This window comes from Strongylocentrotus purpuratus, unplaced genomic scaffold (assembly GCF_000002235.5).
Source record: "Strongylocentrotus purpuratus isolate Spur 01 unplaced genomic scaffold, Spur_5.0 spur5_scaffold_7, whole genome shotgun sequence".
NCBI lineage: Eukaryota > Metazoa > Echinodermata > Echinoidea > Camarodonta > Strongylocentrotidae > Strongylocentrotus > Strongylocentrotus purpuratus.
Window position 1 is genome coordinate 5,621,384 of NW_022145613.1, and position 24,959 is coordinate 5,646,342.

Consider the following 24,959-nt stretch of genomic DNA (forward strand, 5'->3'; position numbering starts at 1 on the left):
TTTAACAAAAATGAAATGAAAAACATGTATATATATATATACTCATACTCGAACCCTTCCACGGTCTTCGGTTCTTCCTTCTCCTCTCCTCTGTCTCCCCCTCTTTCCCTCTCTCTCTCTTCCATTTCATTGAAAAGACCTGTTTAAATTATGTTTATTATGAAGCGATTGTTGAAAAATCACACGAGCAAACTACAAGTATCGATAAAATGAGAAAAAGAAGGAAGAAAAAAAAAACGAAATAAAAAGAAAAATAAGAACATTACAGATATATATGGATGTAAAGAACTCTGCTTAACGGCTTGTTTCAAGGATATTACATTACTTGGATGGTGAAGAATTTCATGTTGTATAAACATAATCGTACATTATTTTTGTTGCTATTTTTTGATAAATGAAGTGCCCTATATAATCAATTAAGCCTTAACTCATTGATCATAGTTAATAAGAACTCATTAACAGGTGTCCGCTTTAGAACGGCATTATAAAATTCTTTTCGTTTATATTGTATTGATATCTCTATCATGATGAGCTGATTAACTTTGTTGTAAGCCGAGGTACGGCTTTGATAGAATAGTCTTATTTACTAATGTATTTCTGATTATGCATCTTTCTTTTCAGAACCCCTGATTACCAACTATTTAATGAATCTGTTATGAAAGATGGCATCTCCGTAGATGAAATCTAATTTGCATACACTAGCTGTTGCTATTTAAGAAGATGCATACAAGTTTTGTTCAATGAGTATGCTTAAAATCAGCAAACAGGTCTATTACATCACGTCAAAGAAATCCATCAAAGTATTTAAAAAGTACAAAACAGATTTCAGTGCAAAATATACGATGTTGTGCGATAAGCATACACGTGTGGATGTTATAACTATCATCCTTATTATTAAAGCTTCAGCCTCGTATGTATTAGTGTAGTTAGTACAATGATGCATAACTGGTAACATCGGAAAATACCTTGATACGATTAAATTACAAAAATCTATCTACTCTGCATATAAAACAATGTAAAAATGTGCAAAACTTCTTGAAAAAAAATTAACAAGTCTTATAATATTTAATGTTTACACTATTGTTTGAAACGCGGTTGCTCTTGGAGCAAGACACATCAAAAGTTGCCCTTTTGCGTAGAGTACAGTCGAGGTACACAAGAGAAATTGTTGGAAAATAAAATTGGAGAGTCATGAGTGAGTGAGCAAGGAATGGTTTGATGAAAGTATATTTTCTTTCTCCTTCTAGATACTTTGTCGACAAGGAACAGTTTCATAAATCTGTTCCATTCTCCGAGTCATAGTCTAATCTTTCCAGACTCTCTGATTCAGTCATGTTCTCATCAGGCCCTTGGAACAATACTAGGTTTGTTTCTTTTACTCTGCTCCCTGAAGCACCTTCGTCGTCTTTCGCTGTATCACTGCTGTTGGTTCTTTTCCTTGGTCGTTCTAATGTGGAGCAAGCACTGTTACTACTGGCAGAGGCCATCACTGCGGATGCCAGGGCTGCGACCGTTGGCCCCATGGTGCCTGGAGGCAACTCGGGGATTCCTCCACCGAGACTGGTCTCTAAGACGCCATCTTGTCTTTGTACGTGGATGATATCCTCCTCGCCACTCTGTCCGATTTTGACTGTCATGATACATGGTGCCGGAGGCGCGGGAAGACCTGGTGTGGCTGGACCGTTGAGACCCGATGAGGCCGCCACTGCATTTGCAGCTTGGTTTGCAGAGGTTGATGCTATTGGACCTATGACCTGAAGCAGCTTGACAACCGCCCTCAAGTCTTGGCTCAGGTTGGAAACATCTCTGCTCAGGTTCGATACCTTGTATTATTAGAAATAACATGTAAATTATATAAGTAAATATAGAACTCATCACATTGCTTGTATTGTTTTAAAAGTAGAATAATAAGAAACAACTTCTATATTACTACGAATTATGGCGTATAACAGTTGAAAGTAAGTTCCAACTCTTCCAGACGCTTTGAGGAAGTCGCAGTTTTCGCAAAAACAAACTTTATACCTGTTTGTCAAGACGTTCCACACTGTTCCTGGTGTACTCAAGCTCATGTCTAAGATCTTCTTGGTAGAGAGAATCTGATGAGTTCGATCTTGTTGTTTGATCTGTTAAAAATAAAATCAACCATCAAATTTGTAATTCCCACTCATTAGCCATTCATCGGTATCATCAATATTATCAGCTATTTACGAAAACCTAATCATGTGATTATTACAGAGAACACGCCGTACATGTCTGAACAGGATCAGCAGAATTCTTTCCTTGATCAAAGAATGACGTACTAGAGATGAGATTCTGAAAAAAGGGTCTGATAGCTAGGCAGGGGTTGAATATCATCCACAATATAAAGATTAATGAAGAGAAATTTAGTACAACAAAATAGGAGGATAGATTTAAATAAAGACCTACTGAGACTTTTCGTCTTCCATTCAATAGAGCAAATCACTTTCTTTGTTCCCCTAAGTATATTCATATCTCATGTCGAATTTCTGTTCTTTCTTTTTTACTCTGCGTTTTACTTTGATGAGTGGAAGACGAAAATCTTCCGTATGCATTTACTCAGAGTAACTCAATTGGCAGGAAGATTAAGCATTTCGCAGTTTTGAGGATGTACATGCCGGGACACTTTGAAATTCACAGTAACAAATTAAGGGTTGAAAGGGTTGTCTGTGCAAATGGCAAGTGATCCCTTAATGAAATTTCTGCCTTTCTAATACAATCATGAAGAGTTTAGATATTTGCACCAACTACAAAATTACTACCTTGAGACAACTGCGGGGCTGTGTAGCTAGTTCGCATGCGGCATTCTCCGACCAGTGGCTGACGAGGTGCTAAGGTTAGACTGCGATGCCTTGATGCTGCAGAATGGGCATTGCTGCGTGCTGCAGGGAATTCAAAGCTGTGACGTTTGAATGGACTGCCTTCATCTTCTACACCGTCCACAACCCTGAGAAAAGAGCCAAGAAAAGGGGACAATCGTAGTTATGTTCAACTTCTCTTGATATCATTATCAAAGGATGAGGTGGTTGCAAAATTGTTGTATCTAAAACGCGTTCAACTTTCCAGTGACCTTTGCAAGGAGATCTGGATTCGTTGTATGGGTCCTGATTTAATTAAGAAGTGATATCTTGGATTGAAACCTTGTGGTACAGATGGAGCTAACTTTGTAGTTGAATTCTAGTAACATGCGAAGGAATTGTTCCATTGGACCTGTTTCAGATTGGGTTTCGGTGACACAAATTATCACAGCTACTGACATAAATAAACGTGTGCAAGAGTGGTTACAACGGTCATACCTTGGACTGAGATCTGGTGGCACAGATGTGGCTATAGAGTTGCTGACATCAAGCAACATATGCCTGTTCTCCATGCCATCTTCGCCCGTGTCCGTCGACGAATCTCTCGTCTGTTTCGACGTCCCAACCTCGTCTTCGTCACGCACTTCTGAGATTGACGTCAGCCTTGTATTTCTTTCGCTGTTGTTCGTTTCGCAGTACGAATACTTTTCTTCTGCCTGTTAGACACGCGAACCAATTTAATGAAGTTTTTTTTGTAGATGAGTTTAGAGGAAAATATTTAGGAACAGTTAATTAAAATACTAAACGATACATCATTAGAAATGTAAGATTCTGCAGGTTGGCTGTCTTCGGTGTTCGTTGAAACACAGTGGTTCTGAGCTATCAGTCACTCCGTTCTTGCACAACCGACGAATTCTGAAACAAGAGATCAGACCTACTTCAAAGGCGCTAAGAGAAAGGAAAATGTAACTCATGAGTAGTCAACCACTCTCATTTAATAACAGCATTCTTATAAACAAAAAATATAATAGCAAAATTGAAATTAAAACAAATGTAATAGATATATGTATATAGATATATATTCAAATACAAAAATCATATGAATACGCAAAAACGTCAAGAACAAAAATGACAATGAAGTGCAGTCTATGTTTTTATTCGACACGTGGTGCGGACTCGGTGGTGCGGGAGGCTTTGAAAAAGTGGCACTGAAGTATGGGAGGTGAGAAAAACAAATGAAAATAGAAAAAACATAGTTTGAGTGAGGTGAGAGTAGACACATGCAGTTGCATCGTGAGGCATTGAAATAAGAAGGTATTTAAAGTTTTACCATTTTGTTTGGTTCCTTTTTAAAAACTTCGGTGCATACTCTATTCAAGTTTCAAGTTTTATTGGATATGAAATAAAATGAACTTGAAACTCTATTCACTACAGGCCTCAAAACCCATCTTGTCAAGCAAAATGTGTAGTCCTTGACTATTGGAGGAGCGGGCGCCTTTGAATGTTTGAAACAGATAAATGGCGCCACACAAGTGCAGCGGATCATCATTACTATAATGGAGCCCAGCCTATATAAATAGATACCCTTCTATCAAGTATATCGATGGATACCTCCATTCACTTTAAGAGCATGTTACTCGTTTCGGTTAGAAATTTAATTTGATTTCGGTTGGAAGGATTTTGCAACTGGTTTAAAAGAGAAACCAGCATCAGTTATACAGGACAGACAAACTGGCCAGGTTTGTCAATCTGAACTTGATGCATTCCTCTTGCTTTTCCCGAAATGATAAAAAATGGTACATACAAGGAGGCGAGATTATGTAATCAAAAAGAAGTGAAAACGTCTATTAGTATATGTGGTTCAAAAAGGGAAGGACTAACTTATCGTGTATGAGGTTTAAGTAAAAATAGAGGTTGGTTGAAATAAACAACTCAAAATGATAATAAACCAAGATCAGATGCAACTATTCTAGTTGGCTGGTACGGCAGGCATGTGGCTCTAGTGAAAGGAGTCAACTCACTCTGGCTCGCTTTCTCCATCTTCGAAGGAACTTCTTCATTTTCTGAGCTTTTTCCGCAGGATAATCAGGATCTGGAGGATTTTGTGTGGAGCTCCAATATTGCTGAAAGAAGGTGAGCAATAGAGGTCGTGCTATACTTGAAAAATAGAGATCGACTGTGTTTTTCTGCTTCATTAAGTCTTCCATTTTTTAATGGAAAACCCTTTTCTTCTTTTCTTAAATCAAAACCCATCCATATGAGAGCATAGACAAGGGTAGATGAATATAGAAACATTCATGATACCGGTTGACAGAACATCAACGGCGGAAGAATGATGAAAAGAGAGCGTGAGAGTTAGCAGATAAAGGATATCTTTGAGTTTAGCGAATGATGGATAGAGAAAGATATATCTAGCATTGATGCTGGGGTCGCTTTTTCATATTAACAGCTTCATACGAGTATGAATAAGAGAAAGGTACTGTAGCAGTCATGCTGAATTCAGACAATATTCTCTTTCTAAAAAAATCGACCAATGTGACTTATTTTAAAGTTTAAAATATAGAATATTCACAGAATCGTTACATAACAAACCTTTCGAGGATCCAATGATAACTAATAACATCATCCGGCAAATAAATCTGAATGAGATTTATGGAAGTTAACATTTGATATCATCAACCAAACTTTATTTGGTTCATGTTGTAAGGAACTGCTTATCCCAAACTCAAATGAAGAAATCAGTAATTGATAAAGAGTGAGATGACATAGAGATATGGAATGAGCTTGAAAGAGCTAAATTATTGCTTTAAATGGAGTGTATGGTAGTGTCAAATAGGTGAACAAAATCAATGTGACCGGCCCAAAATGGTGAGAGATGAAATTGAAATGCCCATGAAGTGGTGTTTCAATAATTTGTTGCAAAAGGAAAAGATTAAAGTATTTTTTGCAATGTAATGCTGATAAGCTTGAATAAATCAGAGTTTAATTTAATTTCAAAAAGTCTTGAAGGTGAAAAGTGTGTGTTTAGCCTTCAGCCTTTCTTGTATACCTGCATAGCTCAATGACAGATATGTAGTGTAAAAAGAAACAAAGTTATTGCATCGGAGCCTAGAATTTAAAAGATGGTCACGTGATTGTGGAAATATAATATGCTTACCTCTGAATCGTAACCTTCCCGAAGGTTAAAGGTCAAATCACGTGATATTTCTTGCTGGAATTTCGTTTGGTATTCTGGGTAACTGGCCAATACTTCCAAGAGTTCTAGCCTGTACCAACGAAGGAGAATAATTATATCGGACGATGAGATGTATGAACCTTTTGAAAGAGTGTTACCGGTTCAGAAATAAATCACATTTTGAAATGGGTAGATTGATTGGATAATGAATACACGACGAGATGAATACATATCACTTGAAAGCCAACAAAAAAGCATTGCTAACCATGAATTTAGAAGAAGTAGATGTAGATAATTGTCAAGTTGAAAAAGGAAAATTATAATTTTTACGGAGGCGACGTGTTCAGCATTCAGCGTGCCAACCCCGTGATTCAAATGCCATAGTAGCAATGGCAAGTGAGGGTCATGAATTATCTGTCCCGACCCTGTTTTATAAAAGTTGTAAGCAATAACAAGTTACAATAACTGTTATAAGCTACTGAAATGGTGGAATTTGATTGGCTGAGAGCAAATTTGTGATAGAAATTTAGCCTTTGTTGTTGATAACAGTTTTATGAAACATTTTCGAGCGAGTGTGATTGCGTAGACTGTATCAGACTTATCCAGGAATGATAGTAAATGGGTGTAATCTTCCGAATCAAATATAGACTATCTAATTAAATAGATAGAACAATGCAAAGTAACAGCCTATTAGTTAGTATGAATCGAATAGATATCACATCTGTGACTGATGTGACAATCTTTTAAAGGCCCACTGTACTGCTTGTAGCTACTTGCTCCCTCTATATAGAAAACAATGATAATCGGTGACCATTGGTCCCCCATGATTCTCTTTCTTATGTTAGTTGAGAGCTGAGTTGATGAGATAGCCACCTGTCAGTGACCTTCCTGGGTGGTCTAATCCCTCCTAGCCAAACTAGTACAGATGGGCTTTAAATGACATGTACTCACCGCGTGACGGACTGAAGGTCACAGTAAGTCAAAGCATGGATGTCGCCACTTGATGAGATGACAGTTTCAGTAATGTAGAGGTCACATCCGAAGAGGTCACCCTTACCTGTCAATAACATGAGGATGAAATCACTAATACACAACGGAATTAATTTCTTGTATCAATTTAGTAAATTAACTCACCATACAATTTAGTGTACCCAAAGCAAATCGTTTTTCAGTTAACAACATAAAACATAAATATGCATTTTTTTGCCAAAACTTTCTCTTAATAGTCATTACAGGGATATCACATATCCCTGGTCTTTACTTCCTTTTAAAGGGACTTGGTAACATTGTTCAGATGAGAGAAAATGGTGCTGGGCTGAGGTAGTGACTTCAATTGTAGATTCACAATTAAAGATAACATGTAAGTTTGATTGAAGACAGACCACTATTTATGATAAAAATTGGGAAAAACTGATCCGATCGTTTCCTTAATTCTCCCAACTATGTTATTAGAATTTAATTACATTTTAGGTGAATGTAAATCGTCACAAAGCAATGAATTGACTTTATATACCATTCCAGACATTTAAGTGTTGAAATATTTGTAAAAGCCTGTCTTATGTCAGTCTTATTTTCATGGAAAAACGGTTGGGAGAATTTACTGTTAGAGGGTGTCGCACAGTTACGCATTCAAAGAAAACCATAAATACCTTTGTGGTTTGAGATTTTTTCCAGGATTTTTTTGCATGTTAGAGGGTTAGTACAGTAGAAGGAATATAATAAGTAACATTTCATACAAAAATTACGCAGTTTTTTCATCAACCTTCAACAATGTTACCGAGTCACTTTAAGCGTGCCTCAAAAGTAGCGTACCTAAAATAGCGACGACCATTCCATGTCGTAGAATCTCCATTGACCCGTTTAGCAAGAAGTATATAACGCCGAGGGCGTCCCCCTGATGGACGATGTATTCCCCAGGTGCACAGAAACTTGTCTTGATCTTCAATGAGAGTGATCTAGAAATGGAATTAGAGAAATCGACACCACCATCAAGAGAAAATGATATATGACGTAATTTTCGTCACTTTTATCGGTACGCGCCTGCAGGCTAAGCCAATATACGGTATCCTAGAAATACATACAAATGAATGAGAGAGAGAACACTAGTTTGTGTTTGGCCCCGGGTTTGGCCCTTGTTGTATGTATCGTGCAATGCCTACCTCGGTAATGCAAACGAGGCGTCCTGTAGCTGACGGAGGAGTTCCGTCAAGGGGTGCATTGTCTTTGACGCCCCAGGTGCATTATTTCAGAATGTCATCGTACACTCAGAATGCTTGTAAAATGAACAGTGACATTATTTATTCGCTTTACTGGCGTACGGGGACTCTGCCTCTACCAGCGCAGGTAATAATTCAATCGAAATGACGCCTCTTGTGTGACGGGTATAACGAATGAAAAGAATTAATTGGCGCAGTGGAAGGGAATGATCATCATCATTTAGAGACAACAACAACTTTCCCAGTATCTAGCAAAAGTAAGAGCCTCGTTGTGTGCGTCTGCCAGGTTCCTGCTAGCTAGTGTATGTGTCGTTGCAACTGATATATACATGACACTTATGACTGCATCAACAGAGCTTAGGACATGGACTTTCGATGATATGTCTATGCATTGTGAGTACACTGGATTTTCATACCTTAGGCATCCTTGGCTGGCATCAGCGAATATAGAAAGAGCTAGGAATTCTTTGTGAAGGTGCATAGCAATGTCGGCTCGTAGCTCCTCAGGGAATGTCTGCAGCATCTGTGTTCAAAAATAGATCAACAGTTAGATTGTTCAGATTTATTAACGTCCTTACTTGAACATGATAGCAAAGGCTTTCGAGAAATCACATATAGGACACTTTTATCACCACATCAAAGAAAAATCTTGTTTGGATTATTTAGTAGGCCTAGGTCATTAAAATATTCGTACATATATAGGTACAAATGGATACATCTCTGATTCCTGAATTGACCATGTGCCTCTGTTTATTCCTATCTAATTATTGCAATAATTTATTTATTGGTGACATGCTGTACACATTTTTTTTTCCTTTTCTGATCAGTAACGTATTTTACCTGTGGCTGTGGTGAAGATGCATTGTGGGTATTAACATATTTTATGTCGTCCAATCAAACACACATTCGATAAAATTCTTACCTCTGTCGTATCGATACCCATGTTTATTGACCACGAGGTCATGAAATACTCTTGCATCCGGGTCTTTAAGGCTGGTGGAATGTGGTGGGAGCGCACGAAGTCTTTCAGGTCGCGTAGCTTCGTGTAGTAGAGAGCGCGTCGGGAATACATGCGTTGGATGATGGCTGTCACGTTACCGAAAACCGCGGCGTGACACAGTGCTAGAACGAAATGACACAAAAATATCATTAATTTGGACGATTCGAACTTCAGACAGACCCAGAGCTTGATAGCCTATGGCTGTCATATAAAAAAAAACCCTCAATCTAACATGTATCTTAACAGCATCTTAATTTTATTGGAATCGATTATGGATATGAAAAAGTGTACGTTATTCCCTTCAAATATGCACTATCAACAAAATTGCGTTATTTTTTAGTTTAAAATATTTACATAATATTCCTGGGGTAAATAAATATTTGAAATTTAAAGGTATATTAGATTCTGATCAATGTGTATACACTTTAAATAATAAAATTATATTGACCATGAATACATTTATATTTGGAATTCCTGGGGGGGGGGGGGATTTCTGCCACTCGAATTTTGTTATTTTATACGCAAAATACTATATCTTCTCTACAAATGTAAAAACAGAAGATTATATTTTGAATTATTTAACAATTGGAATATTAAACATTATTGACCTTGAGCGAATAATTTATTCAAAACGAGACATATTTGGTGTATTTCTTGATAAATGGAGAGATGTACAATTGAATTGAAACATGTTATAACACTTATTTTGTTATGTATCATTTGTATTACTGTGTACAGCTTATTGCCATCACAATTATTTTGTACTGTTTACTTATGATATTTTGTAAATTTGCTTTGAGAATTTTAAAAAGATTTTTATTTGAAGACAAAACAAATCTTAAACATCATCTGACAGAAACGCTCCTAAATCGGTAAGTCCAAATCCTATTCTTCAAAAGCATATTTATTTTTATTATTATATTTATTGATTAGGAATTTCCTCAGTTTGTTTTGCAACATAATGAGTAATCTATTAGTACACGTTCATTAGATACTATCTACAAAATTGTTGATAAATGTTTATTTAGACATGTATGCACTCAATGAGGCAAAGCTATTGATTCTGAAAAGACCATGCAACCTTATCAAATGTAGGTCAGTTCATATAGGCTAATGTTTCGATCCATCACACAGGAGTTCAACCATTCCTTCAACCAATCAAACCATCCATCCATTCATCTATCAATCAGCTCATTAATCAGCCAACCAACCAGCAACCAGCCAGCCAACCAGCCAACAAGCCAACCAATCAGTAAGTCATTGCATTCATAAACCCACTCAATCAGACCATCGATCAACCAAAAGATCAATCAACTTAACGATACATCGTTATTCAGTCAATAATTGTGTTCCCGATCGAGACATCCCAACAGATCGAAAGCCCAGGGTCCCGTAGGCTGCAGCCATGACACACAAATAGGAGGATAAAGGGCTCTTCAAACAAAAGACGACAAACGACAAATAGACACGACACCACGATATTCCCGACTTCGTAAAAATCGCTCTTATGCAAACCTTGGTCTTATCAATGGTACAATCAATCAATCAATCAATCAATCAATTATACAGTCAATAAAATGGCCTTGTAGATTACTCGAGCAACGAACATACATGACAAACCAACCGATCAACAAATCTATCTCAAGAGATCTGTTTCAAGAGAGAAAAGAATAAAAACTGACCATAAAAAAAAAAAAAAAATCTCACTCGGTCAGTCAATCGGTATTATCAATCGATAGTCCAATCAAGCAACCAATCAATTAATCAACCAATCAATCAACCAATCAATCAATCAATCAATGATTGATAGATTAGTCAATAATAAAAAAAAATATCAATTGATCAATTAACCATCAACCAACAATCCAATAAGTCAGTCATTCAATCAATTAACCTGCAAAAAAACACACAACATCAACAACAAACAAGATTACAAACAACAACAACAAGCAACAGCAACAAACATTAACAATTCAATTCAGTCGGTTAATGAATGAACTCTAGCCATCAGTTATATCAATTAATTCAGTCAATACGGATAATCAACCAACCAATCAATCGTTTTACCTCCAAGGAACATGACTAAGATGGTGAAGATCTTCTCCGTGTTGGTGTTGGCAGACACGTTGCCAAAGCCTACACTTGTAAGACTACTTAGTGTGTAGTATAGAGCTGTGATGTATATACTATTGTTCCCCGGACCAGTACTGTTCGAGTCTAATATAGGCCTCTTCAGTTGTTCTCCCAGATCCACGATCCAACCTGTTAGACAAAAGACCATGCCACATCAGGAAATAAGATCGTAGGACACACTGTAGAGGGAAAGACCATCGATCTTTGTAGCGATGCCATGGTCGAGTGGTTAAGTACTTGACTAGAAATGCAAAGGTCTCGGATTTGATCCCCTACATGCCACTAATGTCCTGTGGCAAGACATTAACCTACATTTGCCACTACATACCGACGAGAGAATAAGAAACAAGATTATTATTCTAGGAAAGCTGTGTTATGCGTGAATTTGTGTAACTTCGTTTGAAATGACAATCAAGAGACGAGACAATTCAAGCGATTAATTCGCTTATTTCAATTATGGAATTTCATAATGATATTGATAATTGCAATTGCAATATATTTTCGAGGGCTTTCACACGCCATTATTGCCCATTATCACAGAATTTCAAGCCAATTATGCATAGTCTCCATTCTCGGAAGATAATTCTAGCCCTAATTAAGATTGATCACCTGTTGCTGTATTTTCCATGCTCTTGAATGTACTTATTTCCTTATGATGCACATAAGTTTGATTACAACCACTGATTAGATATCAAAGCCAAGTGAATTTAATCAAGACTTCCTAAAATCAATTCCATCATGTCCATTACCATCTTTAAACTTTACCCTAATTTTTTTAAACTTCTTTTGTTGTCTTGACTAATTTTTGAAAATTATAAAATTGATGTTTGAATTGAACTTTAATGGATAAAAATAATTAGTATTTGATTAAAATAATTAATTTAAATAATGTTACCTAAGTCCCACCCATCGTCGTTTTTACTAAGCTCCATTCGACCAATCACGAACCAGATACAGGCCAGCCAATGAGCGAGCAGGGCAAAGGCCAGCATGAAGAAGGTGAGAACGATAGCACTGTACTGAGAGTATCGCTCAATCTTGTTGAGCAATCGAAGAAGACGGAGTAACCTAGCTAACTTGATGAGTTGAATGGTATCCAACTACTCAGAGAGGGTAAACAGGAGGGAAGAGAGAGAGAGAGAGAAAAAAAAAACAGAAAATCAAACATTAAAAGTATGCCATTTTACGCGAGAAACTCAATTCCTCTCTTCATTTCCTTTAGTCACATGTTTGGAGTATTGTGCACTCAGATTTTATAATCGACGCCTTCTTTCCGACATTTAATTATGCATATTATGTATACTTGATAATATTTGACTATTTGTATAAAAGGTGGAAATTATTTGATAGATAAATTTTACTTTTCAATGAACCGAATCATATTACTGTAGAGGATACTTGATAAGAATTATTTTATCTCTTTTCTGTCGATATCGATAGTCAAATGATTGCTTTACATGAACATTAAATGATGATTTGTTTGTTGTAAAAACCCACGAAGAAGTGTCTCTTACCTTTAATTTGAATATTTGTGTGAGTATATCAAAGGGAACGGCTGCTAACAAGTCTATGAAGAACCAACTCCGTATATAGTTCAGTCCTATCGCTCTCGCCTCGTAAACCACTTTCCCTGATTTACTCACGTAAGTCGTTCGGAAGTTGATCACGACATCTAACAATTAAAATAAATACATAAATAAACAGCTGAAGGTGGTATAGATATTATTGGGAACTTAGTTAGTTACATGGAAAGCAAAACAAATCTGAGCATCTTTTGAGTGAACGTATGACAAAAAAGTTTGCTAAAAAGTAGGAAAGTTATAATTCTTTGATTTGTTTTCTTTTACAAATTGGTACCATCAATGTGATGTCATGTAGAAAAAAATATCCTACGTGCTTCTACGCACTGAACCATCATGGAGGGAGGATAGGGGTATACAAAGAAACCAACCCATAGAGGGAGATAGAGAGAAGGTAAAAGATAGGAGATAAATGAAGAGAAAACGAGAGAGAAGAAGACAAGACAATAACGGCGATGTTCACATCTGCACTGGATCGTAACGGAGGCGACGTCTGTTCCAGAATCCCCACAAATCAACCAATATTTCACATAGTATTTACAGTTGCGTTAAGACTGCTCTTGGAACTAACCTATGATGAAAATGATCTCGATGATGATATCGAGAATGGTAATAACCAGTTCATTCTCTTGATGTACTGCTGCGTTGAATGGCACGACAATGGCAATGTAGAGCGTAGCAAGTAACACACACCAGTCCCATATGGACTTAATTAAGCTATAGTGGAGTACAATGCCCCGCGATTTCTTCATGGCGGCCACTTTATATTCCGGTAGTACTGTGGATTTAGGGGATAACAGGCCCTGTGGATTGAAACGAGAAAGTAGGAGGAGACACTGTCAGTATTTGCAGAAATAATAAGAGGATCATAAATCGATAAATTGAACTAAGTATTACTACTGCTACTAATATTACTTATTATATACCCCTCTTTAGTATGTTGAATAAATCATCTGATTGGGCGAAATTGGAGCCGTGATTTCAGCCATGCACACAAAGAAACTAACCATTGCCCATTTTCCGGGTAACGGTCAATAGTAAATGAGAAAGATGCCCGTTGCCCGGGTAAAGGTCATTTTGCTGAGATCCCCATTGGTTTACGTATAAAAAGTTTCTTTGTGCGAGCGCGGATACCATACAGTGTGTGTGCGAATCCCGAATGATCGTAAAATTCAGGCAGCTTTCCAGCGAAGATTAACAGACAGGCAGACAGTGTTTCAGATTATCTGTGATGTTTTAACCAATATTCACTCAAAGAAAGGATAATAAGGCTAAAATTCTTTGTAGGCTATTTTGTGAATTTGGTATATAAAACATATATGGACTGCTTTAATATTCAGCGCGCCTCGGGGTCATAGTAGGATGTTATGCTACGGTCACGAAGGTTCGTACGAACGATAATTTCGTACGAATCTCCCTGTTTTTTCATTGTCTTCCCGAATTTCCATTGTCGTACGGCGTTCGTAGCAGTTCGTAATGGCATTTGTGACCGAGGCTTAACATACCCTTGAGCCTATAGAAACAGCTATGCCTCTCATAGCAGTCAATATATCTATACTACTACATGCACTTCTCCTTTAGACTACTACAGAAACTACGACATTTACTCATATTACCAAAAATAAAATAAAATACTACTACTACTAGTAGTACTAGTACTAGTACTTCTACTATTTATTTTACGGTTGTTGCTGCTACTTATGATATTATACTTAATATAGGTACTATATAGTTCAAATTAACTGCGAACACTGCTTCATTTGACTTCTCTTACACTGTTAAGTTTGAGTTTTCTTCTCTTTTTCTTTTTCTCTTGTTCTTTGAGATGCCCTGAGAGGTGATAGAGCACCGCACGGCTTCTCCTCCGGTTGTAGTTGTAGTTTGACGGAAGTTCGTTGAGGTAGTTATTCTCAGAATCTTCTTCTTCTTCGTCGAAGTCTTCTCCAGAAAGAAAACGGAAGACGAAATAGAAAAAGTTGATTGTGAGGCAGTTTAATTGTTTCGAAATATTTCAAAGATAATGTCGAGTTCTGGGCCCAGTCTTATGAAGAGTTGCGATTGATTTGAATCAATCGCAACTCTTTGTAATATAGAACCCTGGTCATACACTCTAAAGAGCGTTGAGATAAAATTTACCAAATGTTGGGTTAAAAGAATACCAGCAAACACACATAATCCTTCATTATTTTACCCACCATGGGTAAAAATGTACCCAACTCCTAAAAAGTACATGATCCAGTTTTGAAAGAAACTGTGTAAGCGTCATTCGGAATGATTTATTATGCAATAAAGATGAATATTTGTGCTTTATACGGTTTAGAATCATCAAAATTAGGGCCTATAAGAATTTGAAGAAATTTTGCTCCAAGATAAAAAGAAAGGAAGGACATGGACTACATACAAGGTAGCACAAAAATTTGGTGTCGCAAATTTGGGAATTATTTATAGACATATTTGAAATATGGAAGCATTTCAAATCCTAACCATTCCATCAAACATTATTGTATAAATAAGCACATTTCTCTAATACATGATCATGTATTTCTTTTTAAATCAAACTCGGTGTAGGTGTTTATGTTTTGCCCACTTTTGGAGTGGACAAATGGCCACCTTACCAAGCTTACTCTGATTGATGTGCCCCTACCTTTATCTTCGTCCATGGAGGCCATCTTGGTTTTGGTGATGTCCTTGTGGGACGCAAGATAGAGTACCACATCTCCTTTCTCATTTTTGATCGGCACTATGTCTAGAAGGCACCAGAATGGGGTTACTGTGAAGAAGAAGAAGATGAAGAAGGAACAAGAAGAAAGAAACAAGGCAGAAGCGCGAGGAGAAGGAGGAAAAGATGACCAAGACGGAAGATGAGGAGAAGGAGAAAGAGAAAGAGAAGGAGGAGGAGTAAGAGAAGGAGGAGGAACAGACGACGACGAAAAATGAGGAGAAGAAGAAGGAGAAGGAAAAGACAAAGAACGCCAAGCCGGAGCAGCGGCAGCAGAAGTAGTAGCAGAATTAGCAAGATGAGAAAAGGAAGAACAAGAAGAAGGCACAGACGGAGAATGGGGTTACGGAAAGTTCATAAAATGTAAGTAGATAATATAATCATTTGTAAAGGTTGAATAGAGAATGGAATGAAGGTGATAAGAGAACAAATAGATGTTTTAATCACTAAAGATACATTCCTTTGGAAGGTTATCAAATCGACTTTACCATCGCTTATATATTCCTTAATGGACCGTGACGTTCTGCAAGAGTAAGCTCATAGTGTCTAGACTTTCTACCATGATATACTTTGTAGACAATTCATGACAGAGATTAACAGGAGCAAACAATGAGGGTTGAGGGAACTACGAATTTTGGAAAAAAATGTTCACTTTTGACTATTCTTAACACCTCACACACTAAAAAATCTGGGAAATGAGATAGATATTTGAAATTGGCCATAATCTTATAATATAGGCTATCACTTGTTAAGAACATTCAACAGTTCAACATTCTTGATGTATTATGTCCATTGTTACATCCCAATAATGTCGATTAATCCCTTAAGGTATTCATCCTTCACATTCCGTTTTTAAATTAGCTGTATATATATCATTTCCAGAAGGATTTTGTTTAATTCGTGCATGATTGTTTTCAGTAGAATAATGAAATTATCATTTGAGTATACTTACAGTTTTTCTTCCTGAAGAGTGCTTCGGTTTTGAGTTCCTCTCTGTTCAGTAAAGAGTTCTGTATTAACGTTATTTTCTCTATCGTTGTATCAGGCCCGTAGATAAATCTGAGCAAAGGAAGACCAGGAATAAAACATTTATCTGCTGAATGAACTAGATAGGGTTAGAGGTATGCCACGTAATCGGTCAAGGTTATATACGAGGTTACATCATCCTCAGATATTCCATCTAGATTACACGGACTTGGCACAAAGCAAGAGTTACATTAATAACTAATGATGCTTTTAATGGTCATTTAATACATTTTATGAAAGATTCTTACTCGCAGACGTAATAACAGGGTAAGATGTAAGTCACGTAATCAGTCAAGGATATATACATGTACAACCTCAAATAATCCATCTAGATTACATGAACTTGGCACAAAGCAAGATTAATATTAATACCTAATGACGCTTTTAATGGTCATTTTATACATTTTATGGAAGATTCTTACTCGCGGACGTAATATATGAACTTCGATACCTAAAAATTGATTTTTGAAGGGTTCTCTCCCGTCCACTCCTAAACCAATCTTATTATTCTTGCCTTCCGGCTAGGCAAAGAAATCCTGGTGAAAACAGCTTTTGTTTTCTTTAAAAGCTAAGTGTACTTCCGAATAAACATTGAAAAGTAAACTCGCTTGGTGAAGTACATTTGGATATAGATAGATGCACTCCGATCTATTTATTGCAGCATTTGTTTCGCCTCCATGCCTCTAGGCCAGCATGCTTTTAAGAACAGGAAGAATCATGATTATGTATCGGTCACTCACCGATTACACTCACCCACACCCACGTTCACAACCGCACCAGCATTAAATCCAGATTTGAAGACAAAAATATCCATTTTACAATTAAAAAAATCAATAAAAAAAAAATCATCCGGGTTTAATATTGTGTATTCTTATACACTGTCTATAAACATAATTACATGACCTCGGAATATGCCTCGAAAAAAATCCCTTGATGAGGAGGAAGTTATTAGAACTGACAATTTCATAAAATTGAATTGATATGCTTGATTAGGGAAAATATATCATTCCATGAATTAAGGCAAACTTAGATGTGATCGCACTTTTGTATTCTCTTTGACATAATCTCTAAGCTATCTGATGAGTTTTCTTTATTCAAATATTTTTTTGTTTCTACGTTACAGTTTTGTAATCATATTGCCTGCATGCCATTGATTTCGGTCATTATTTTGTTTGTTTCTTAATATCGTGTATATCTTGATTTTTACCTACTTGCCTAACTATGTTTCTTTTTATTTCTCTATTCATCCCCTTCCCTCTGTAATTTATTTAGTTTCATTTGTAAAATTTTATATCGAGCAACTTCCCTGCGCGATGGTAACAATACTCACCTAATAAGTTAGGTTTAGAAATCAAAAAATTTATAATAAAGTCCAAATAAATGTATTTTATGAATCATAATACCATTACAAATGAGCAGTCTCAAACTCATTCAGCCAAACCTGTATAGACAAGTCATATGAACTAAAGGTTTATGCCGATTATCAAGGAATGGTATAAACGAAATTTGGGATCCTGTTAAAATCATGATCATAAACAAGGAAAACAATAGTACTCTTAGAACCTGACTATACTCTATTAAATTCATCTCCATCTGCCCATGATTAAAATGTGGCCAAGCCGGAGCAACGTTCAATTCACGTTGCAAATAATAAGCATCAACCATGAAAAAGGAAACGTTTCTCAAGTCTTGGATTAATCACGATGTTTCTATTCTTATGTACCCAGCGAAGGGCGAGTCCGATTAGAATGGCCTAGTTGAGATCAATCGACGTCTCCTCCAATCAGACATCAAATTAAGAGTTTGATTCGGAGCCAACAAAGTCATCTATATACATTTGCAATCAGCATGATAAGGCCGATGTGTAGGCTCGGTGAAGATGATTCATTGCAGGACTTCGCTATATTACATTCCCGTCTCTAAACCAAAAGAAAGCATTCTACGTGATGTATATACTTCTAATTTGATTGAATTTGACATAGATTAGATACTTAATTAGGTTCAGATTAGTATTATTCCTAGTCTTAGACGAATATCAGTGAGTATCGATCGATTCGAAGACTAGATATTTACTTCCTAGAACAATAGTCTAATACTTAATTATGAAGCTGGATTAATTTTATCCTATGTACATTCTAAATCAGCTCAGTACTTCTGATTTTTTATGTATTTTTTTTTGTTATTCGTCTATGTCAGTGCGCCCGTTATTATTGATGAAAACCAATTTTTAAGCTTAGGATTATATACGGTTGAGGATAAATCGAACAAGTGAAATTCTATCAGAATTATCCGAGATCATAAAACCTATGCATGTTTAAGATGACTCCTCTTAAACTTCAGGCTTCTTACTATATATTATCAGAGCGATGTCGAGGGTTCGTAATTGCAAACGTACATATTTCAAATACCAGGAGTTTCATCATTTCTTTTCCCCAAGTATTAAAGTTTTTATGATTTAAAAAATAAAATTATTCTGAAAGTTCGTTTATCCGAAAGTACATAACTCAGCACACGTAGCGGAATTCACAACTCCTAAAAAAATAGAAAGGTCTTCTGATTTATTTAGACCCGATTCAATTTTCGGCATTTTGAAAGTTCCGGAACTACGAACCTTCGAATAACGAACCTTCGGAATAACGTAACTTTGGATTATCGAACTTTTAGATAAACGAATATTCGGATGAACGACAAAGAAAATGTCATTGCACAAATTTGTGAACAATTACTTACTTGCAAGCACAACTCTTTTGCATGACCTCTGCCCTGGCGAACCCCGTAAGCTCACAGAAGCCATCAGAACAGTACACTATAGGGTAGTCCCTCTCCACTTGTGCATTCCCAAGAACAAAATTGCTATCTGTAATACAAAATGGAAAACAAAACAGTTAATTTAAGATATTGTAACGCAGTAAGAAAAAATGAATTACTAGATCGATTCTAATTTTTGTTTCAGAATTGAACAGGATTTGAACGTGGAAAGAGCTGAAAAGACGAAAGATGAAACAGGCAGAAAGGTACAAGTAGTCCTTAAACCCACAAAGAACTAACCGAAAGAAAACAACAACAACGAAAAAACACAAAAACGAATAAACACATACAGAAACAAACAGAGACAATAAATGGAATTCAGATTATCGATTCAAGCGAATGTTCTCATAGACAATAAGACAACCTACACGGCTTTATTACATTTTCATTGCTGAATAAGAAAAATTACATATATTTTGTTGTGCCTCATACTTTTTGAGTCGGATGACCGGCTATGACATTTTTTTAAATTGATTTTGAATTCCCATGATTCTATTTTCCAGCTATTTTACTGTAACACAGGCGATATGAATCCGTGATTGGCACTGTATGTTTATTATGAGAGAACATTTTCTTCAATCGTTAATTGTCAAATCATCAAAACAATTATATTATCTAACTTTTATTGTATACATAGGTCCCTATCCTCCCCGCCTCTTCCTTGCCCATTAGGCTTAATCGTGAAATTCGCAAGTAATACACACACACACACACACACACACAAAAAAAAAATCATTATCAAATCTAACTCATTCCTATTTAGAAGAAACCCCAGTGAAGGATTTTCAATTTACGAGGTATATAATACATTTTCAAGAAAATTAATCAGTAACATAATTAAGAAGTAATGAAACTCCAACTCTGAGGCAAAGATTTAGACAATTGGAAAAATGAACCCATAAACAAGGGATTGGTGGTATTAGTAAAGGAACTATTGCCAATCTTACCTGCAAAGAAGCAATGAATATGTGTTTTGGACGCCATTAAGAAGATTAGTTTATGAAATAAAAACTATACCTTGTTTTACGTTTTTCTTAATATTGAAAATATCAGATATAAGGTGTAAAATAAACAAATTGAGATAATTTGTCACCAGCGTCTTATTAAAACAAGAAAATATATACATGGCAAGTATCAACTTCCTGAAAATAATGTAAAACAGTTATGTTATACGAGTAGGCGGTTATTAGATTGTATCATTAGTCCACCAATTTTAAATGATATTGTTTTACAAATTGTCTTCATGCGTTTATTTTCTCTTGGCAAATGGCTGTAGTCATTATTACAGGTTTCTCTCCGTCTTAAAAGACCTTTTTCACCAATCTGAGATTGGAGGAATACGCTGGGTCAGTCTTTTAATATGCACCTTGTTTGATGGTAAGACTGAGGTGACATTGTTCATTAAAAAGGTCCATCGCAGCTAACCGTCAACCTTGTGAGAAACCACACCTGTCTACCTAGCTACGCGGTATCGAGTGACCTCCCTTTTCATAATGAAACATGTCAGATTGTAATCGAGGGACCGACAAATTTAATCTGATTCGCGCAGCTCCAAATTATATATTATCGCTGATTGCTGTAACGTTTTCATATCTGCACAATCACTTTCGAATACCGTTTTGACAGCTCGGGGCACCTTAGTGGAGAATAAAAGAAACGCTTCTTCAGATAAACATCAGATTGATTGCTCGGGAGAAAATTGTCATTGATTTTGGTGAGGACTTTATTTTACCTGGGGGGTGTTTCACAAAGATCCTAAGTCAAACTTAACTCTAAGTTGGACTTAAAAACTATGGAAAGCCATTAGTATCTTTGAAAATATTTTGTAAAAGTTATTTTGAAAGGTATTAGTTGTTTATTCAAATCATTCATATTTTCTATCATCAAGGAGATTTCATGTTCTGGATGTGGAATTTATAAAAAAAGTCTAAAATACTTGAATTTCTGCTTTTGAATATATTTCATTTTAAGACTCCAATGGCTGTCCATAATTTTTAAGTCCAACTGAGAGTTAAGTTCTACTTAGGATCTTTGTGAAACACCCCCCTGAGCTGCTAGGTATCAAACCGGGGTAGCTCCTTTTACAAGTCATATTACGAACGATGTAAACTTGTTACAGAGCTCCTCGGATGGACATCAGTCATTATCTTTTTGGCAAAGTAAAAAGGAATGAAAATATAGAAATATGTTTTTTCTTTGGGTGTTTACTAAAACTAACTTAACTTTAAAAAGATTATGTCTATTTCAATCGCTAGCATCAGGGCGATAAAGAGAAAAGGGGGAAATAAGAAGAAGAGAGAGAGAGAGAGAGAGAGAGAGTGGGAGAGAGAGAGGGAGAGAGAGAGGGAGAGAGAGAGAGAGAGAGAGAGACAGATAGACAGAACAGGTTAGGGAAATAGAGAGAGGATGAATACAGAATCATTGGGTGGCGGGATATTTTTTTTCTTGGTGTTCAAGCAGTACATACTATCGAAAGCACTTCACAAATTGGCATAAGCATGCGATATGTTCAGTCGAAATATGAATATCACGCACCGTGGCGCCTTTGCCTTGGCGGTCACGTGATCGGAGACATGCGAGCCAATCCGGTGAGTGATTTTCAATCAAACTGTTGATACGAGTCGGCTCTGTCGTACTTAGCCTGGGCTAACGGATCTGTCTACATGGAGATGTTATGTCATTTATCAAGACTGTGCGGACGGCATATTACAGCAGGCAGGGGCTATCCTCCTCAATACACTCACACGCATGTTAATGCATGCACAATAGAAATGTGCGCCTTTTATGGGGACTTAGATGGACATGAGTATTCTTATGCTGTAGTGCTATCATTAAGAATTTAAAGGGTTTATCATTAGTTCTTGAAAAATACATCTGCATCATGATACCTGTTGGTATTTAACGCGGCGAATTTTAATTGAATTTATGATCAGTATTACGATAGCAGAATACTTACAAACGAAATAGAGAGAGAGAGAGAGCTAAATAAAAAGAAAGAGACTGAGAAAGGGAGAGAGAGAAGGAGAGAGAATGAAGGATGTGTGGGGGCTGTGAAAAGGGATGATAGAATGTAGGCCTACATTTTGTTCATTACTGCATCACGGTTTTATTGACTTCGACTGGCATAGCAAATCAGTCTCTCGACCAAATGTCAGATAAGGGTCGAAATAGATTTTTAGAAATCAAATAACGAGTTCATCAAGTAAAACAAATACCAAATCAGGCGCCCTCTTTAAAGACCCTTAATTAGCGGCAAGGATCCATATCAAACCCTAACGTTGAGACATATCCCCCATAATTTTAAAGGCAATCACTGGATATATTTAGCTCGTCAAAATGATTAAAACCAATCAAATTACCAAACGCAAAGGGAAATGACCGGCTGTTTATTCACACACAGCATGTGTTTTTATTCTGGTGTAATGAAATTTTGATCGCTATCGAACACACCGATGTTATGGAGTCATTGACATACATCGGTTTTTATTGCCTAAAATAGTTTCTAATTTCCTGATCCCGATACAACGAATTCCTAAATATCACCGATCTTTTTTCTATGTAAAGCTTTAAATGCATAATAATATTTTTTTTTAAAGGTAAGGAGAGGTACCTTTCTCATATCTCCTTTATTGGCACCCCATTTATCTTCAGAAGATGGAGCAATGGTGTGAAGAAAAATAATTAAATTATTTTCAATGTAAAAATATATATCAAATATAGCATAATAGTTAAATTTTCACAGCGGAAAATCATCCTTTTAACTCTTTAGAATATGTGATGTCATTTGGGATAGTAATTTAAGCAACTTCTTTGGTCTGTGGCGAGAGGAGTATTCCTTATCTCCTCTTGCTTATGCGTTACACATATAAGCTATCAATTTCTATTCGAGGTGGATAGCGTGTGCAAGACAGGTATAGTGTTACCGTGTTGTGGCTTAAATGGGTGTAACTTAAGACAGAAAACTACATTACATGATAACGTTGAACATTCTACTGGTTTACAATCTGACTTTCATGGCGTAACCGAAGGAGCAACGCTGTCACGGCGTAGCTACAGGGGTGCTATGGGGGGCATGTGCCCACTCCCGCGAACTGCGAAATAGATGGGGACAAATTGATGGATATAATGGAGGGGGGACCCTGACATGTCATATTCCTCGTACGATTGTGGCCTCCAGTGATACCAATGGTTTACGCCACTAGACGCGGTTCTTGGAAATTTTCTTGTCCTTCTCCTTTACTGTCTAATTGCGATATAGAGTAACTACGTGACCTAGAATTTGTATTTGAGCCTAGTACCTCGTTTTTTTTTGGGAGACCACAATCAGAATTCTAAATAGAATCAGTAATCAACAAAAAGTGTGTCTATGTAATATATTCATTACTTTGTTGTATCTAAACGTAACAAATTTGGCGAAGATAACAAATTGATAGACTTCATAACAATTATAGATCAGAAAAAAAATAGATTTCTTCACGGTCAGTATTACTAATGTAGGATACCTACACAATAAAGTAGGGGTCACCATCTAGGATTTTTGTCCACTTTTTTTCTCTACTGGGCATGGTTTGGTACGGCTTACTTCGGGTCATCGTGTTGGGTCGGGTGGCCGCATTACCCGACCTTTAATAAAAACATGCCCCTTTTTCTCGAAATGTCGGGAGTAATGTTTGTGAAATAAACCCCTCTCATCTACAAATGGTCTGGCCTACTTTATCCGACAAATTGTCGAAACCCTACAGCAAATCTACGAAAGGTTACGTCCTTAACCTGCATCTTCACATGACGTTTTTGTTATCGTTTCACGAAGGACTTCGATATTAATCAAAACCCTTGTTCCTCCTTTAAGCGGTGACTCTAGAATACGCCCTTAAGAGTATTTGTTTGGTATTTACGTGATTATCTGAGAAGACTTCTGTCCTTTTCCCCACTTATCTGTCACATCTAGGTTATCTATTTTGCATCCCTCTTACGTTTATCCATTGCCAAATGGAAATCGTGGGATACCAACTTTTAGCACCATCCTTGACATCACTTTAAAGAAGCAAGTAAAATTTAAATAATTACAATTGGATTCTTTTGAAGAAAAAAACCCTCCAATTTTATCACATGGAAAACTACATGTATACTCCATTGTAAAATGGGACCGGTATATTCCCATTGAGAATATTGTAGTAGCGGTAAATAATTATAATACAATGAACGGGCTCTCAAAGCGCTTTTCGCAAACAAAAGTAATTTGGTTGGCAAACGTAGTAAAAGAGTGAATACAGTTTAAGATGGAGATGGGAAAGAGAATAAACAAGAGAGAGAGAGAGAGAGAGAGAATGGAAACAAGGGGGGGGGGGGCGGGAGACGGCCGTCATAGAGACGACGTGGAGGAAGAAAGAACATGAAGAAGAAAGCAAGGGCTAGGTTAAATCAGATTATCATCGATTTGTGCGACGAAACTTCAGACGATGCCCTAGTTGCTACCTCGACGGTAT

At 36.6% G+C, this 24,959-nt stretch overlaps 1 protein-coding gene across 2 annotated transcripts; it reads right to left on the reverse strand.

The window, feature by feature from the left end:
* Positions 1-485: 485 nt before the first annotated feature.
* LOC100891580 (potassium voltage-gated channel subfamily H member 8) lies at positions 486-19,520 on the reverse strand. 2 transcript variants are annotated; one of them, XM_030974720.1, is made up of 18 exons: positions 19,396-19,520; positions 16,592-16,698; positions 15,565-15,690; positions 14,695-14,858; positions 13,492-13,723; positions 12,855-13,012; positions 12,236-12,440; positions 11,275-11,469; positions 9,130-9,329; positions 8,624-8,730; positions 7,804-7,946; positions 6,943-7,048; positions 5,974-6,082; positions 4,838-4,939; positions 3,315-3,532; positions 2,781-2,965; positions 2,023-2,123; positions 486-1,823 (listed from the first exon to the last, which is right to left on the reverse strand). In XM_030974720.1, the coding sequence occupies exons 1-18, from the start codon at positions 19,416-19,418 to the stop codon at positions 1,272-1,274; spliced, it is 3,033 nt and encodes a 1,010-aa protein (XP_030830580.1). In that variant the 5' UTR covers positions 19,419-19,520; the 3' UTR covers positions 486-1,271. The 2 variants fall into 2 exon arrangements, with proteins under 2 accessions (XP_030830580.1, XP_030830579.1); XM_030974719.1 differs by lacking the exon at positions 4,838-4,939 and having other exon boundaries at positions 19,396-19,499.
* Between the last annotated feature and the right edge of the window lie 5,439 nt (positions 19,521-24,959).

Excerpts from the sequence above, each read along its gene's own strand:
- LOC100891580 (XM_030974720.1), bottom strand. The coding sequence starts at position 19,418 with ATGCAAAAGAGTTGTGCTTGCAA. Across the intron at positions 15,691-16,591 it reads ACTCTTCAGGAAGAAAAACT|TAACCCCATTCTGGTGCCTT; the intron begins GTAAGTATACTC and ends TCTTCTTCACAG. Across the intron at positions 7,947-8,623 it reads GCCAGCCAAGGATGCCTAAG|ATCACTCTCATTGAAGATCA; the intron begins GTATGAAAATCC and ends TTCCATTTCTAG.